Here is a 14,801-nt window from a genome sequence, read left to right on the forward strand (position 1 = left end):
ACAAAAACCAAAACAAAACAAACCAAATCAAACAAACAAAAGCATATCATCAATTCCAAATACACAAGGCTGAGCAGGCTGAGCACACAAATGCACATGTTTCAGCATAATTTGATACAGATGCTAAGATATTTGCCATAGGTAAAAAAAGTGGAAAGAGAAGAAAGAGGAAAGGAAAGAGAAGAAAGGGGAAAGGAGAAAGAAAGGAAAGAGGAAAGAGGAAAGGAGAAAGAAAGGAAAGAGGAAAGAGGAAAGAGGAAAGAGGAAAGAGGAAAGAGGAGAGGGAGGGGGAGGGGGAGGGGGAGGGGGAGGGGGAGGGGGAGGGGGAGGGGGAGGGGAAGGGGAAGGGGAAGGGGAAGGGGAAGGGGAAGGGGAAGGGGAAGGGGAAGGGGAAGGAAAGGAAAGGGAAAGGGAAGGAAAGGAAAGGAAAGGAAAGGAAAGGAAAGGAAAGGAAAGGAAAGGAAAGGAAAGGAAAGGAAAGGAAAGGAAAGGAAAGGAAAGGAAAGGAAAGGAAAGGAAAGGAAAGGAAAGGAAAGGAAAGGAAAGGAAAGGAAAGGAAAGGAAAGGAAAGGAAAGGAATATAAATACATGAGGTATTAAAGTCATCACTTAGGTTTACAGGGTTCATAGCAATTTCCTGTGGATAAAAGAAAAATTAGCTTCCATCCTCATTTTCCTGAGATAAAGCCTTTCTTCTCTTGTCATATATAGCACACTGACTGTGTTATAGTGTGGCACAGTGGTAATACTCATGGACCACCTTATCATGACCAGCAGTTCAAGCGGTGCTCAGAGAAGAAAAAAAATCCAGGCTTTGGTACAAAAATGACTTATTTTTTACTGAAACACCTCTGTTATTAGTGTAGTAAGGTAAAATAAAAAAAGAATCACTGTATGACAAGAATAGATGCTGGCTAAGATGAAGCCAGTGGGAGTCTGGCCTTTTAGCTCCCTCTGACACGGTTTCTACCTCAAATATTTATTCCCAAAACAAAAAGGAAGATTCAGGAAAATTTTAGGACACTTGTTAGCAGCCTTTTGTCAAAATACACCCTGACAAACTGCAGAGGGAGTGTGTGGCAATCATGTAAGAACTAGCATAGGGTTGTTCTTCTTGGGGTTACCAAAACTTAAAATTTTTGCCCTTCCTGGGGGTGGAGAGCAGGGGATTTTATTTTTTGGTGTAATTTCATTATGTGGGAATCTCAGGGGATTATTCTAAGGGGGTTTCATCCCCATTTCTATTCTTCTTAGTTTAAAATAGGTTGAAGTGAGAGCATTGCCAAAATCAGAAGTGAACTGTAAAATGATAAGCAAATTGTTGAGATGTAATACACAGTGATACATCTGTTTTGCCAGCTGGGGATGGTACTCTTACCTAACATCAAATCTTTAATGATGCATGCAACCTTCAGGGTTTAAACTGAAAAGTCAATCTGCTGACTCAATGGAATTTCCTTAATTTCCTGGGTTATGTATTACATTATTACCTGGTTTTTATTACAGTTCTGCTAGAAACAGCATTTAGAAACAGTGCCTTAAGAACTGTAAGCTCAGGAGTCAGGCATCCAAATAAAAATAAATTGGGTCCTTTTTGTTTGCTTTATTGTTTTAGTTGTTAAGTCATACTGACAATCTGGACATACAGTCCAGCTTTTCTGACAAACTATTAGGAGTAGATGTACAATTATGAAAAAAAAAAAAAGAAGAAACACACACACACACACAAAAAAAAAGGGCAAACACCCACACAAAACCTCACCACAACAAAAATGTAAAACAGAACTTGACTTTCTTCTCCAATTGTGTTATATCAGGAGACAGAATTCTACAAAACAATAATAATTTTGAAATTAATTTAAAAAATCATAAACATTGGTATACTTGAAGGAACCAAGGGCCCCTGAATTCAAGGAGGTCTCTGAACGGAATTCCAGATGTTATGTCTCCTGAAGGGCCCCTGATATACAGTTAAGGGAGAAAAAGGATAAAAGTATATTAAAAACATGATGTTGCACTTATTCTGTGTTTGTTGTTACTTAAACCCTTTGGTAGGGTTTGGTAGTAACCCTATCCAACCTAGGATTGAGTGGACATAGCTATAAAAGGCAAGAAAAAAGGGATGACAGAAAGAAGAGGAAAGAGATGAATGAACTGTGAAGGAAGGAGATGGCGAGGCACTGAAACAACAGCACGTCAGTATAAATGAAAGAAGACTGTGGAAACAGTTTGATCACATCTACAGCACCTTGTTGAATAATCTCTCAAAGCCAAGGAGCCTGCTGCAGATCTAGTTGGCATGAATCTGAGCTCTCACTGATAAGTATTGTGTAACGTGACCTGCACAGATGACCAGGGAGCAGCTGGCTCTACATTTTCCTGTTCCAACAAAAAATAATCTGAATGCTTTGAAGTTCTAGAGAATCGTTCAACCCTGTCCTTCCCTACTGAGGCATTTTGGTCTTTCATTTTAGCAGAATTTACTTGTTTATTTTTTTGCTGTATTCTATAAAATTGCTTTTTTTTTTTTTTTTTTAATTAGCTTAGCATGCTGACTCTCTCCAGAATTTTGAGGACCTTAGAGTATTTTGTTGTTTTCCTCACATGAAAAGATCTTTTTCCTTTTTTGCATATTAAAAATGTTCTGTATGATTGTGATGTGTTTAAATTTGCTTGTTTTGGTGGAAAATCTCATTGGGTGTTAAGCACAGTGCAAAGCAGAGTGTGAGGAAATATCTCTCTAGGCGAGTGTTGTATTTCAGGAAGATTAACTTTTTTTTTTCTTGAATATTTGTTAGAAATGTACAGTTTTACCAAGTGGAAACAAAAAAATTTAAAAACAGTATTTCTCAGTCCTGTTAAGAATGTCTGCCACTGATGATAGTGGGAATTCAGTTCAGAGGTAAAAATCAGACAGTGTGCCAGCAGCTATGGACCCTCTATTCTGTGAATTGCAGAGCATTATGTTTACTTAACTTCTCTTTTAATTATGCCTGGGAAAAGGAAAGTGAAGCTGCAATGAGTCATCAGAGGACTGTTCTTTCATTAAAATGTTTTGATCTGTTAGGAGTTTTTCTGTATTCCTGGAAGATGTTCTTAGACTTTTCTACAGTTAATCTGGGCTCTTGTCCTTCCATAGGGAGCTTTCTTTCAATTAAAAATTAAAAAAAAAAAAAGTGTATGAAACTTTTCTAATGTAATACATTACTTTCCTACTTGATATTACTACAAAAAGTATTTCGGTTTATTTACCTGTACATTTAGCGTTGATAAACCCTTAATGTGGATGTGGTCATAACCTTAACTCCAAGTTTAAATCTTTTCTCTTGTTCATGCTGACCTCTTCTTTCAGTATGGCTACAACTGCCTCTAGCACTGTTGTATGCACAGCCATGGCTTTGTGTAGCTCTGCCAGATTAAATTAAGCAATGTTCCATTTGATTTCAGGCCAGTAGTACATTTGTCTTCTTTTGCTGTACTAACACTGTACCATTGAAAAATTCCTATCGGAAAAGTATGCAGTCACTATTCTGGGTTTTTTTGCTGTTCTTACAGTGATCTAATACACAGTAGCTTCTTTTACCTCTTTTTTCCAAGTGCCAGGCATTATGCTGGTTTGCTTTGGCTTTGCCACACAGCTTGCAACTCCATGTGCTGTTTTTGTAGACTCCTCCTTCTCCGTGCATGAGAGAAGGACTGCTACTCATGTAGCATTTTGGATGCCTTATTGTGTCCATGGGGTCAGAGTACTGTACTCTATCCAGAAGTGTCAGTCTGACTGGAAAATTCTGACAGTTTCATAGACGATTTTTTTTTTCGTGGCTTTTCCAATTGCACCTCACTGATCTTTTTTGCCACAGCCCTGAATCATAAGCAGGTCTTTAACATAGTATCAGAAAGTTTTCTGAAACCAGAAAACACAGTCCTCAGCCCTAAAAAAAAGATTGTCTTAATTTTTTCCCCTACTATCCCAAGTCCTCTGGTAAAATAACTTATCTTTCATTTTTAAATAGTGTGAAGTCTCACTGGGTTTTTATAGTACAACATTAACAGTTTAGCCACTTTTTCCTGGATAAATTTGAAACTATAAAAATATCCAGTGCACCAAAACTGTTGACTCTGGGGTTTTCTGGCAGACATCTATTATTTGCAGATAAATATTCCCTTAGCAGCATCCTTTTCTAATTGCTTGCCGTATTTCCACAGCTGTAAATTTAAACTCCTCTACTTCTCTACTTCCCTACTCAGGAAAATTTTCTGATACAATGAATATTTTTGTAGGTGCTAATTTTTTTTTTTAGGTACTATTTTTCACTGAGAGCATAAGCAGTTACATTTGTGCTGAAAAAGAAGCCACCAGCAGGTTATAGATAGATCCTTTCTTTTCCCCTTACTTCACCTGTTTTTCAGTACAAGTTGAACTACAGGTTCAGCCCAACTTCTTCATGAAAATCTCTTCCAAAACTTTCATACCTGTGGTTGGTGATGTCTATGGGAATTAGGAAGGAATTTAAAAGCAATATTCAAAAGGAATAAACTGAATATACTGGTAATTTTTTTCAAGACCTATGAAAATTGGCATTTAATTATTTTTTTTCCTATAAGTGATCACTTCATGCAAGAGATAAACTGCATTTGCTGGTCATTTTAGATTTTGGAACGATAATACTGGTAATTTATGTAAATCTTCCTTTTTTTTTAGTAGAGTATAAGAAGGTTTAGTAAAGTCTAAGAAATATAGAAACTTCTGAACATCACATTGCCAAGTGTAATGCTAACACAAGCCGTGTTTGTCCAAGAATATTATTAAAAAGCATACACATGATTACATATTTATCACATACATATATCTCTTTTAAAAAAGTGTCAATGGACCTCTGTGAACAACAAAGGTTTTGAGTTATATGTATCTGAAGAAATATTCCACTTTCGCTCTGACTCTGAAGAATATTTAATTGCAAGGTGGGGAACGGGAGTCATTCCCAGATATTACACAAGAAGAAGAATGATGCCTGCTGAGAGTGAAGATGATGCCTAGTTACATAAATGTACTGCATGACTAAATTATTATTTTGGGGAGAAGAGGAGAAGATAATTCTTTGTTCTTGAGTAAATCCAAGAAAACTGCATTGTTTTGAAGGTCATTTGTTATAACTTATGTTACTGGTGTCTCTCTTCTGTATGATTTCCACTTGTCCTTAAGCAAGTACTTGGTACTTTTAAGACTAAGAAAAACAAACAAACTCTTCCCTGAAGAGTTGCCTATTTAATTTACTTATAAATTATATCTGCTCTAATAAAATAAAGAAAAAAAAAAACCCACAACAAAACATAGAGTTAACCTCAATGATACGTCATAGTTCACAACAGCTTACCTCACAGCAGGATGTATAACAGAGACCTGAGCTGAGGGTCAAGTAAGTAGAAGTCACTGGGGCCAGCAATTATAATCTGAAGTGCTATGTTCTGACCCATTTCATGCAGTGTCATGAAGAAGATGAATTTTACTAACAAGATTTTTCTCTTTTTTAGCACCTTACAGATGATCTTCATTGAAAACATGGGACTTCTCTCCAAGGTAGAAGAAAATCAAAACAAGTGGACTGGAATTTGGGTATCAAATATTTTTGGTAGCCACACAGAGGAATTAAAAATAAATTATAGGGCACAATTGATCTAATTCTAAAACCAAGTCAGATGAAATGTGATGTAGAAACACCTACTTTGTTGACTGTAGAGATTATCTATGTAACTAGATCAAGTATAGACAGCTATGCTAAAATTAGATGACATGAACCTCATTATGATTTACTCATGCAGCTCCCTCCACTATGGACAGACTGGCATTGTGTCTACTCCTATAAACTTTTTAAAACTTTTCTTCTTGATGTTGCATTAAAACAAAAAAATTAAGAGGGAATTTGGAAGTAATCAAGGAGATAAATCTCTGTAGGATTTTTTTTTTCCAAGTATGAGTGGCTGAATGCAGATTCTTGATGGAAACAGTGCCTGTTGGGGTGATGGCATTTCCATCACGAATGGATAAAAAAGTACGAGTTGGCTTCTTAGTTGTGAATGAAAACAATAGAATAGAACTAGACTAGACTAGACTAGACTAGACTAGACTAGACTAGACTAGACTAGACTAGACTAGAATAGAATAGAATAGAATAGAATAGAATAGAATAGAATAGAATAGAATAGAATAGAATAATAAGGCTGTGAAGAGCCAGGAAAGCAAAGTAGTTTATATTGGTTACAATTAAAAAGGATCAAATGGAATAATACACAGAATAAATTGGGTTGGTGAAAGGCTATAAAAATATTTTCAGAAATATGTCTGTGTTGGCATATTACTTTCAAAGGAAGAGAAGTAATAGCCTTTTTTTCTGATCTGGAAAGAATGATATATATCAATAAAATTCAGGCAAGACTATGAGGTATGGATTTTAAGATGTTGATAAAAAGTACAGAAACAAGGGAGGAGGACCACAGACAGAGAAACAAAATTTTGGAAACAGAGGAAGGTAGTTGTCTGATGGAAAGTTGGAAAAGAAGAGGTGAACTGGAAAAGAAGGGCAGTCACAGAAACCAGGGAAGGAAAATATTTCAGTAAAAAAGGAAAATAGACAGTGGTGTAGAAAGAAACTGGCAGGTAAAGGAGGGTGAACATGGAGTTTTGCTACGAGAAGGTTATTGCAAAAACACAATTTCATTGTAGTGTAGGGGGAAGGATTATTTGAAACGATACTTGAACTAAAATTATTACAGAAAAACTGCTGACAACCATGGTATATAAAAATCTCCATGAGCTCAGAGGTGGGAGGGGAAGGAATACAGTAATAAGTAGAGTGAGGTGACAGGTTTGAGATAGATCTGCTTCTTAGATAGAAAGCTACTATGCCAAAGGGACTGAAAACATAAATAAATAGGTGAGAGAAGTTATGACTGAGATCAGGAGACTGAATGACAGGAGACAGGTATGAAGAGCTGAAAAGAGACAAGAAACTTCTGCAGTACAAGAAAAGAGAGGAGAGGAATGGGAAAGGAAATAAATAGGCTGGGCTGATCACGGAGTATTTAATCAGTTTTCCTTAAAAACCTGAGTACCAGGCCAAAACCACGTTTTCTCTCCATTTTTTTTTCTGGCAAGCACTAGTTCATTTATACACTTACATGAAGATTCTTCAAGTTCTTGAAATCTCCATCTTTAATTTCAGTGATTTTGTTGTTCTGTAAGTCCAGCAAAGTTGTGTCAGGGGGAAGGTCTCTTGGCACTTTTTCCAGACCTAGGGACAGTAAAAAGAATAAACAATTGACTTGGAAAGAAACTTTAAATGAGGCTCACTACTTCTCTTAGCAGCATTTACCTTTCAGTAAATACCATTTCTAAAATTAATTTCCTGAAGAAGCTTATGAAGACTTATCTTATTTCTGTCTCCAGCCAGTCAAAGGGAGTTCTATTTTGCTATGTCAAATCAAAATTTATTTATTCCTATTTTCATTCTGCCCTTTTCTGAGAATATGTCTGAGTTATAGCTTGAAGCAAAAGATTGAGCTTGGGAAAATTACTTCTAACACGTTTAATTCCACTGAATTGTGAGAATAAAAATTGCTTTCAGAAAGAGGTATGGTATTTATTCATTTCACTGTGTGTTAGCTTTTGTGGACAGAGAACATTTCCTGTTATTTAAAAGGTAGTTGGTTTTTTTGAAAGAAGTGCAATGCTTAATTCTAATCATTTCCAGAAAAAATTACTTCGTTTGACAGTAGCTGACTAACCTACAGTAAAGTCCACCTTAAAAAAAGACTAATCCACCTCCCCTCTTTTCTTTCATCTGAAACGACGTCCAAACTTTCTGGAGAACAAATCTCTTGGTTTCACTTCAACTGCCAAAAAAACATCAGACAGCTTAAATTAAAGACTCTCTTTGGGACTATTTTCTGAATGGCTGATATGTAAGTCCGATGAAGTCATGGAAATGAAATTATTTAGTGTTAAATAACACTTGCCTTACCCAGCTTTCCTTTCATGCTGTGACTTGGAATAGAGCAAATCTTTTATAGTCATTCTGATTTACCACAAAATTAAAATGTTCTTTCCTAACTAGTTGTCTTTGTCGTCTTTTTTTTTTCTTTTTTTTTTTCTTTTTTTTTAACAGAATGTGAAATCCTAAACAAATGGTTGGTAGGAAAAACGTATAGACACTACTAAAGTCTCTATATTGGTATCTATCAGAAGTGGACCTCTCTAGATAAAGTGTCTTTTTACCAGTAAAGTTTTAACAATTTTTTCTGAAGCTATGTTTGAACTTTTCTGGGAAAGACCTCTCTGCAAGTATCACCAGTGTCTTCCCAGTATGATGATGGACTGGATGATGTTCTCAAATTAAAGATAAGCACCTAATATACCTATTTGTATTATTTTTTAAACCTATATCTTTTAATCTTAAGGATGACATTGCAAACACAGTGTGATATGCCTGTCCAGAAATAAGATATGCCTTGCCCACAAAGGTTGTGGAGTCTCTGTCCTCGGAGATACTCAAACGTTGACTGGACACAACCCTAAGCAACCTGATCTCACTGATCTTTCTTTAGCAGGGAGGTGAACTAGACAGTCTCAAGAGGTGACTTCCAAACTCAATAATTCTGTGATTCTGTGATGTTTTATGTTCATCACAAATTTAAGTGTTTTCACAACTGGAATGCAGGTTTCTTTGTCAAAACCCAATGCTAAGCAAAAACCCATCTCTTTCCATCCTTTTCAGAATACATACATATATATATATGCAAGTAGGGTGACATAGGTATGGTTGACTCTTATTTGGAAGGATTATGGCAAACCATGAAAAGAAGTATATGTTTAGTACTGTATTTAGCACTTTTAACCTACTTAAAGAGCATTATTCTATAGTTGTTACTTTAAAACTTTACCATAAACTCTAGAGAGGCCACAGTGATGTGTACAGGAGCTTTTTACTACAATTAGTGAGGCACTAAGAATTCATTATAGATTTGGCCATATTCCTAAAAAATATCTGCATGAAAATGAGGCCTCCAATTCATCTTTAGGTGACTGTTTTGAATCTTCTGAAATGTTGAGCATCTCACAGAAACCACTGGTATCTGTTACCACTGTTCAGTGCTTAGCTAATTCTGGAAAGAAGAATTGTTGGGTTTTTAGTTATCATCTATATATGGGTGCAGGAGACCTAAACTTTTGAAAAGTGTTTGCTCCTTTTAATCTTAAATTGAAAATACTAGTCTGTATGGAGCATATTCTCATGTCCCAAGATTATAAAAGTTTGGTTCCTGAATTTTAAAAAAGCCCATCCTTGCCACTCTTTCAAATTTATTTTCCCATTCATAAGTTCTCTAACATTAACTAAAAAAATATTGAAATATTTGGATCTAATATTTTTTAAACCGTAGTACAATAAAGATTAACCTGGCTGAGTTTAAATCACATCAGCATCCAAAAATTTTTAAAAGCGTAACCTGGGATGAATTGATAAAAGTGAAAAAGGCAAAGCTCACATCTCATCCTGTTTACCTTACTGATATTTGGTGCATGAATATGATATAAATTAATATTCTTCATATTACTAAAATAACTTTTCCTCATTCAGGCTTGGACTTCATTTTTACTGAACGTAGTTGCAAAACCCTCATTACTTTAAGAAATGTAGGACTAGGGTTCCAAATATATAAAAATGTGATACCATATAATTTGTATGCTGGTTGTCTTTGGACAGTTTCTACCCTCAGTGGACAGGAATGATGTCAGCAGCTAAAAATTCTTTCCCAAAAGCACTTCTTTTTCAAGATCTGAATTTTGTTATAAGAAGTTATTACAGTCTAGCAGCTTTTATAGCATTTTTCACATACAAACACACACACAAAAAAAGGCTTAATTATTTGTATTTAAAGTAATATTACTCTGCTCTGGTTGTCAGTACATTTATATTAGTAGACTGTAAATAAGTGCTTATTGCAGAAACTAGGGCACATGAGAGCTATACAGATGTCCTTTATGTGATGCCCTTGGATCATACTTTGTAAGAACAGTTTGATTGCCACAGAAGGGATAATTTGCCAGTGACTAAACTTCAAACTAAATTTCCAAATGTACTTTACAAGCTACACGTCAGCTTCTAAAAGTTCAAGTGCTGTCCCTGAATAAGATAGAACTGACAATTTATCAGAGCAATTATTTTAAAATTTAAAGGTTCTATATTTTAACAATAAGACAAATTTATAATCTGATATCCATTTGTGATAACTGATTTATAAAACTTTCCTGTGTTGTACTAGAAACTGGAAGGATGTACAATACAATAATTAGCTTTGCAAAGAATATAATTGCCATCCCTTGAAGTTTTCAACTTATTTTCTTTCCTATCCCATGTATTTTCTGTTATGCATTTCCTGAAGCTTGTTAAAAAAAAAACCAAAAAACAAACAAAAAAAAACCACAAAAAACAAAACAAAAAACAAACAAGAAAAAAAAACACAAAAAACCCAAAACAAAACAAAAAACAAAACCAAACCAAACAAAACAAAAAACACAAAAACAAACAAACAAACAAACAGGAAACAACAAACCCAAAACTTTCAGAAAGCAACTGTAGAAATTACATATGTTTTTTTTCTTGTCTCGTCTGAGTTTTGAGGAACAAAGCATAGAGGAGTACAGGATGCACCCCTGATGCTGGAGAGACATTGCATTATCATTAAGCAGTTTTGTACATCCTCTAGCTGAAAGCTATATCAACTGCATCAACTGGAGCTCTCCAGTGGAGGAAGATTTTATGAATGGGTGGATCTGGATACTGCCTTGTAAAATCAGCAGCTAAATAATTCAGGACTAAACTGAACTTGAAGTGTGGACTGGATCCAAGTGTTTCACCACTTGTCACATCTACATTTGCTTCAAGAGCTGTGCTTCAGCTTGCAGGTCGAGGTCTCTATATAGGTAGATGTATTCCCAGATAGATACATGTAGGAGGAGCATTGGTGTAGCGCAAACTAGTCCCTGTGCTGGAGATTCCCTGCCTGCAGAGCAAACTTGTAAACCTTTGTGGTCAGGACAGGTCAATAGACAGCCAGTTCAGTTGAATGGAGGAGCCTGAACTAACATGACAGCATGACAGAATTTGAACTGAATCAAGAAAATTGTAATCTCATTAGAAGCTGAAATGACTTGCGATAGAATTACCATTTCCCGGGAGGATTTTTTAATTTCTCTGTCTGGGAGACCAAGAAGTTCAGAGGGGAACTGTGGGCTACCCTTACCACTCATTTCTGAGAAACTCAAGTGATGCCCACATAGTTCTGAAGCCATGTTGTACAGTATGACTGCATGTCCACCTAAAGATGTCTTTTGGTGAAGTTCATATAACACCAACTGAAAGGGAAACTAATGTTGGAAAATGTTAACTGAGTCACCTCTCAATCATTTTAAGAACAGTTTACACAAGTTTTCCAGCTCTTGGTTGCGATATTTTTTTATACCTTAAAGCTTGCCTCTTAAAAAGCTATATGAAAATCTCTCAAAACAGTCTGACTTTTTATGTGAATAGTCAGTGCTACAGAGTTTGGTATTCGGTTTCCTGGAAATATTTCAGGCCTCTCATTGCTAAAATTAACTTATAACCAATTAAAGATTTAGATTCTTCTGCCTTTCCCATTGTGTGTTAAATTGAAAATACACATCTTTATTTTGGTCAAATAAAATTAAGGCAGTTGTTATTTAAGTTGGTAAATACATTTTTAAAAATTCTACTGAAGTAGAAATAGTATATTTTCACCCTTCCAAAATCTTTGTTTACACTGAAATTAAGAGCCTAAAGATTCTGGAAATAGAAGGGATTTATTAAACCAGTTCATGTATCCTTAGTCATAAAAACCATTTTGATTTGCACTAAAATATTTCTTTGGGAGAAATCATGACTTTCTTATAAAAGCTGAATAGCCATCAGTGCCTGCTGCACAGGTCAGATCTGTATTATTCTTTGCAGATTTCTCTAAGTAGAAATTTTCTTCTGTTCTACATTATCAACCTGTAGCACTCAACTATTCCCACCAGTGTGCATGCATGTGTGTAAAAATGCATGCATACGAAAACACAAAAGGAACAAAACATGCCATAGAACTACAAAATAGGAAAAACAAAAGTGTGTAAGTAAGTTTGAAATATTTCCTTTTGTTAGTCAGGATCAGCTGAACTTTTATTATCCCTGGCAGAAGTTTTCCTAACTTTTTCCTATACAAGTCACTACACCACAGATTTTTACAATAACAAACACAATCAAAATGTATTAAAATCCAGCAGAGCTGGATCATCAACAGATTTATTTCATGCGGACATCAAGGGCCTACAGTCACTTTTGGAAACTCTGAAAGGTTCATCTTTGATCACCTAGAAGATGTTTGGTGGGGAGAGGTTAACAGGACCAGGAATCCGTCCTTAGTGGAGGGATGAAGGAAGTGGTAACTTTGCAGAAATCATGCTTGTCTCTATGGGATCCTATCTATGTTTTTTCCTCATAATTGCAGTGTCTGACTGTTAAGCTGTGATTGCCGTACCTCCTGGAGAGGACAGAATGCTGATGGGTCTGGAGATTTTATGAGACCAGAAATTAGGCAGAGAAGAGCCAAGGTTGGTATAATTCAGCCCTTTTCCAGTCCCTGAGGGAGCAGCAATCAGTGGCTAGCCATCTCCTCTACAGCACGGCACCAGCCCAACCAGCACATGCTGCCATTTAGCCAGCCAAACAGGTGTAGGAGATGTAGAAAGGATTTGGGAGGAGCATGAGGACTAAGGGACATTAGGGTATTTGGTATACAAGACAGGCTTTATTACTTTTACAGCTGAAGGAGTAACCTGCTCAGCTACTGGAGCTGTGATCAAGCTGCTGTGGAGTTGTTTAACTCACAAAAGGAGAAGGGTGGCTTTTGAACCCTCCTCGCTATGAAGGGGTTTTAGTCTCCTGCTCCAGTTTCTCAGAAGTGAGAGACACAAGTTAGTCTGCAACTTGGCATAGAGTCATGTTTCTGCTGAAGCCATACGACTATGCAGAAAAGGAATGTGAGATTTATGGGGCCAGCGAGGGAGACTAAGCAAATGGAAGTCTCAGTTTGTAGCCCAGAGATGAGGACACTTCCCTGAGAATCTCATCCTTGCAACACTGAGACCACATAATAAAAATAACAAATATGCAAACAGTGCCAATTATAAATAATGTTTACAATGGAACAGAGCTTGTGGTTTGATTTTTTTGCTTGTTTGTTTAGGGTATTTTGGTTTTTTTTTCCTCCACCTATCCATTTTACAAGAAGCAGGGATGGGGCTTATTCCTCTGAATAAACCTTCCCTTCCCCAGCTGGAGGAAAGGGGCCAAAGGCAGAGAGAGAGACATCGGAACGCTGTAGCTCAGCTACACGTGTTATTACATTGCAACACTCACGATTATTATCACAGGGGCCATAAAATGGGGGTCTTTTCAAGACTCCTCGAGTTTCCACAAACAGCTGCTGCCAGCTGAGGAATTTGGGCTGAACTACATGTAATTCCCAACTGTGATCATCAGCGGCTGCTCTCCCAGCGGAGGCAGCCTCTCCAGCAGCTGCTTGCTCTCCCCTGCTCCAGGTCCAGCTCCGCCATATCCCACTGACAGGCAGCAACCCTCCCAGGGGGTGAATGCCCTTAGTAATCCCTGAGTGGACACTGAAGCAAATGAGGCGAATGGTAAGCTTACGGGGTCAGAGTACTTAGTCATGGAAAATAACAGGACTCAAGGAGTGCTTTCTGGAAGGATGGCAAGTTGCTTGAGGCAGCCTTGAGTGTTTTCACTTAGAAAAGTTCACTGATGCTTTCCCAGGCTGTGTTCTTCAGTGTTTACTGCAAAGTTGTTCTCTATTGTGCAGGATTTGCAAATAGGAGTAATTTCATTATTTGCATCCTACATCCATAAAATAATAAATAATTGTCTTTCGTTAAAGAGAAGTATCTACAGCCTCTTTCTCCCACTTGTGAAGTAAAAGTTTGTTCTTCACCTGCTCCTCACTTGCTAGGAAATCAGCAGTAATAATTAAAAAGAAAAAATTGAGAAAGCCTGAAAAATTAGAAAACTATTTATCTCAAGTTATTTTTCTAAGATATATAAAAAAAAGTGTCCATTGGAATGTATAAGACTACTAAAATACATTTTTAAAGGTTATTCTCAGCCATTCTTCAGACTTGTTTTCTGCTCAACAGTCTGTAAGAGTCATGTTGCATTAAGATCCTTTTTGGACTTATTTTTATCACACATTATTATTTTTGTATAACTCTGACCCTTCTCATAGGAAAGAACAGGAAACTGAACTCCATCCCCTGCTGAGGTGGCATCTCACGAAGTCAGACATACTGACATGTTACTACACTGGGTTTTTTTCCAAATATTTACGACATTGCTTCCCAGAACAGAGTGAAGAACACAGAAAAACAGAAACAAATTCACACATTATGATCAAATGCATAATTTCCATTATCATAGTACTACGATTTATGAAGGTCCTAGCAAAGGTTTACAAATTAGTGCATTGCTGTCACTGTTCTTTTCCATTTCCACCCACACTGTGTCGTGAACACACATTTCAAAGTATAACCGATGTTGAATGCTACAGATGTTATAAATTATTTTTCAATGCTAATCACATTTTGGGTACAGATAGATTCAGCCTCCTGGCTCCAATAGGTAATACCTAAGAGTAATGATATATTATTGAAATTAAAAATCAAGCGACTTCCTTTT

At 36.5% G+C, this 14,801-nt stretch overlaps 1 protein-coding gene across 1 annotated transcript in view; it reads right to left on the minus strand.

Moving 5' to 3' along the window:
• DCN (decorin) overlaps positions 1–14,801 on the minus strand; it is a 40,091-nt gene that overhangs the window by 11,584 nt on the left and 13,706 nt on the right. The window contains exon 3 of the mRNA XM_065842447.2: positions 7,177–7,289. Coding sequence (XP_065698519.1) covers positions 7,177–7,289 — 113 coding nt within the window. The remainder of the gene's footprint in view (positions 1–7,176; positions 7,290–14,801) is intronic.

Source organism: Patagioenas fasciata, chromosome 1 (assembly GCF_037038585.1).
Source record: "Patagioenas fasciata isolate bPatFas1 chromosome 1, bPatFas1.hap1, whole genome shotgun sequence".
Lineage (NCBI taxonomy): Eukaryota > Metazoa > Chordata > Aves > Columbiformes > Columbidae > Patagioenas > Patagioenas fasciata.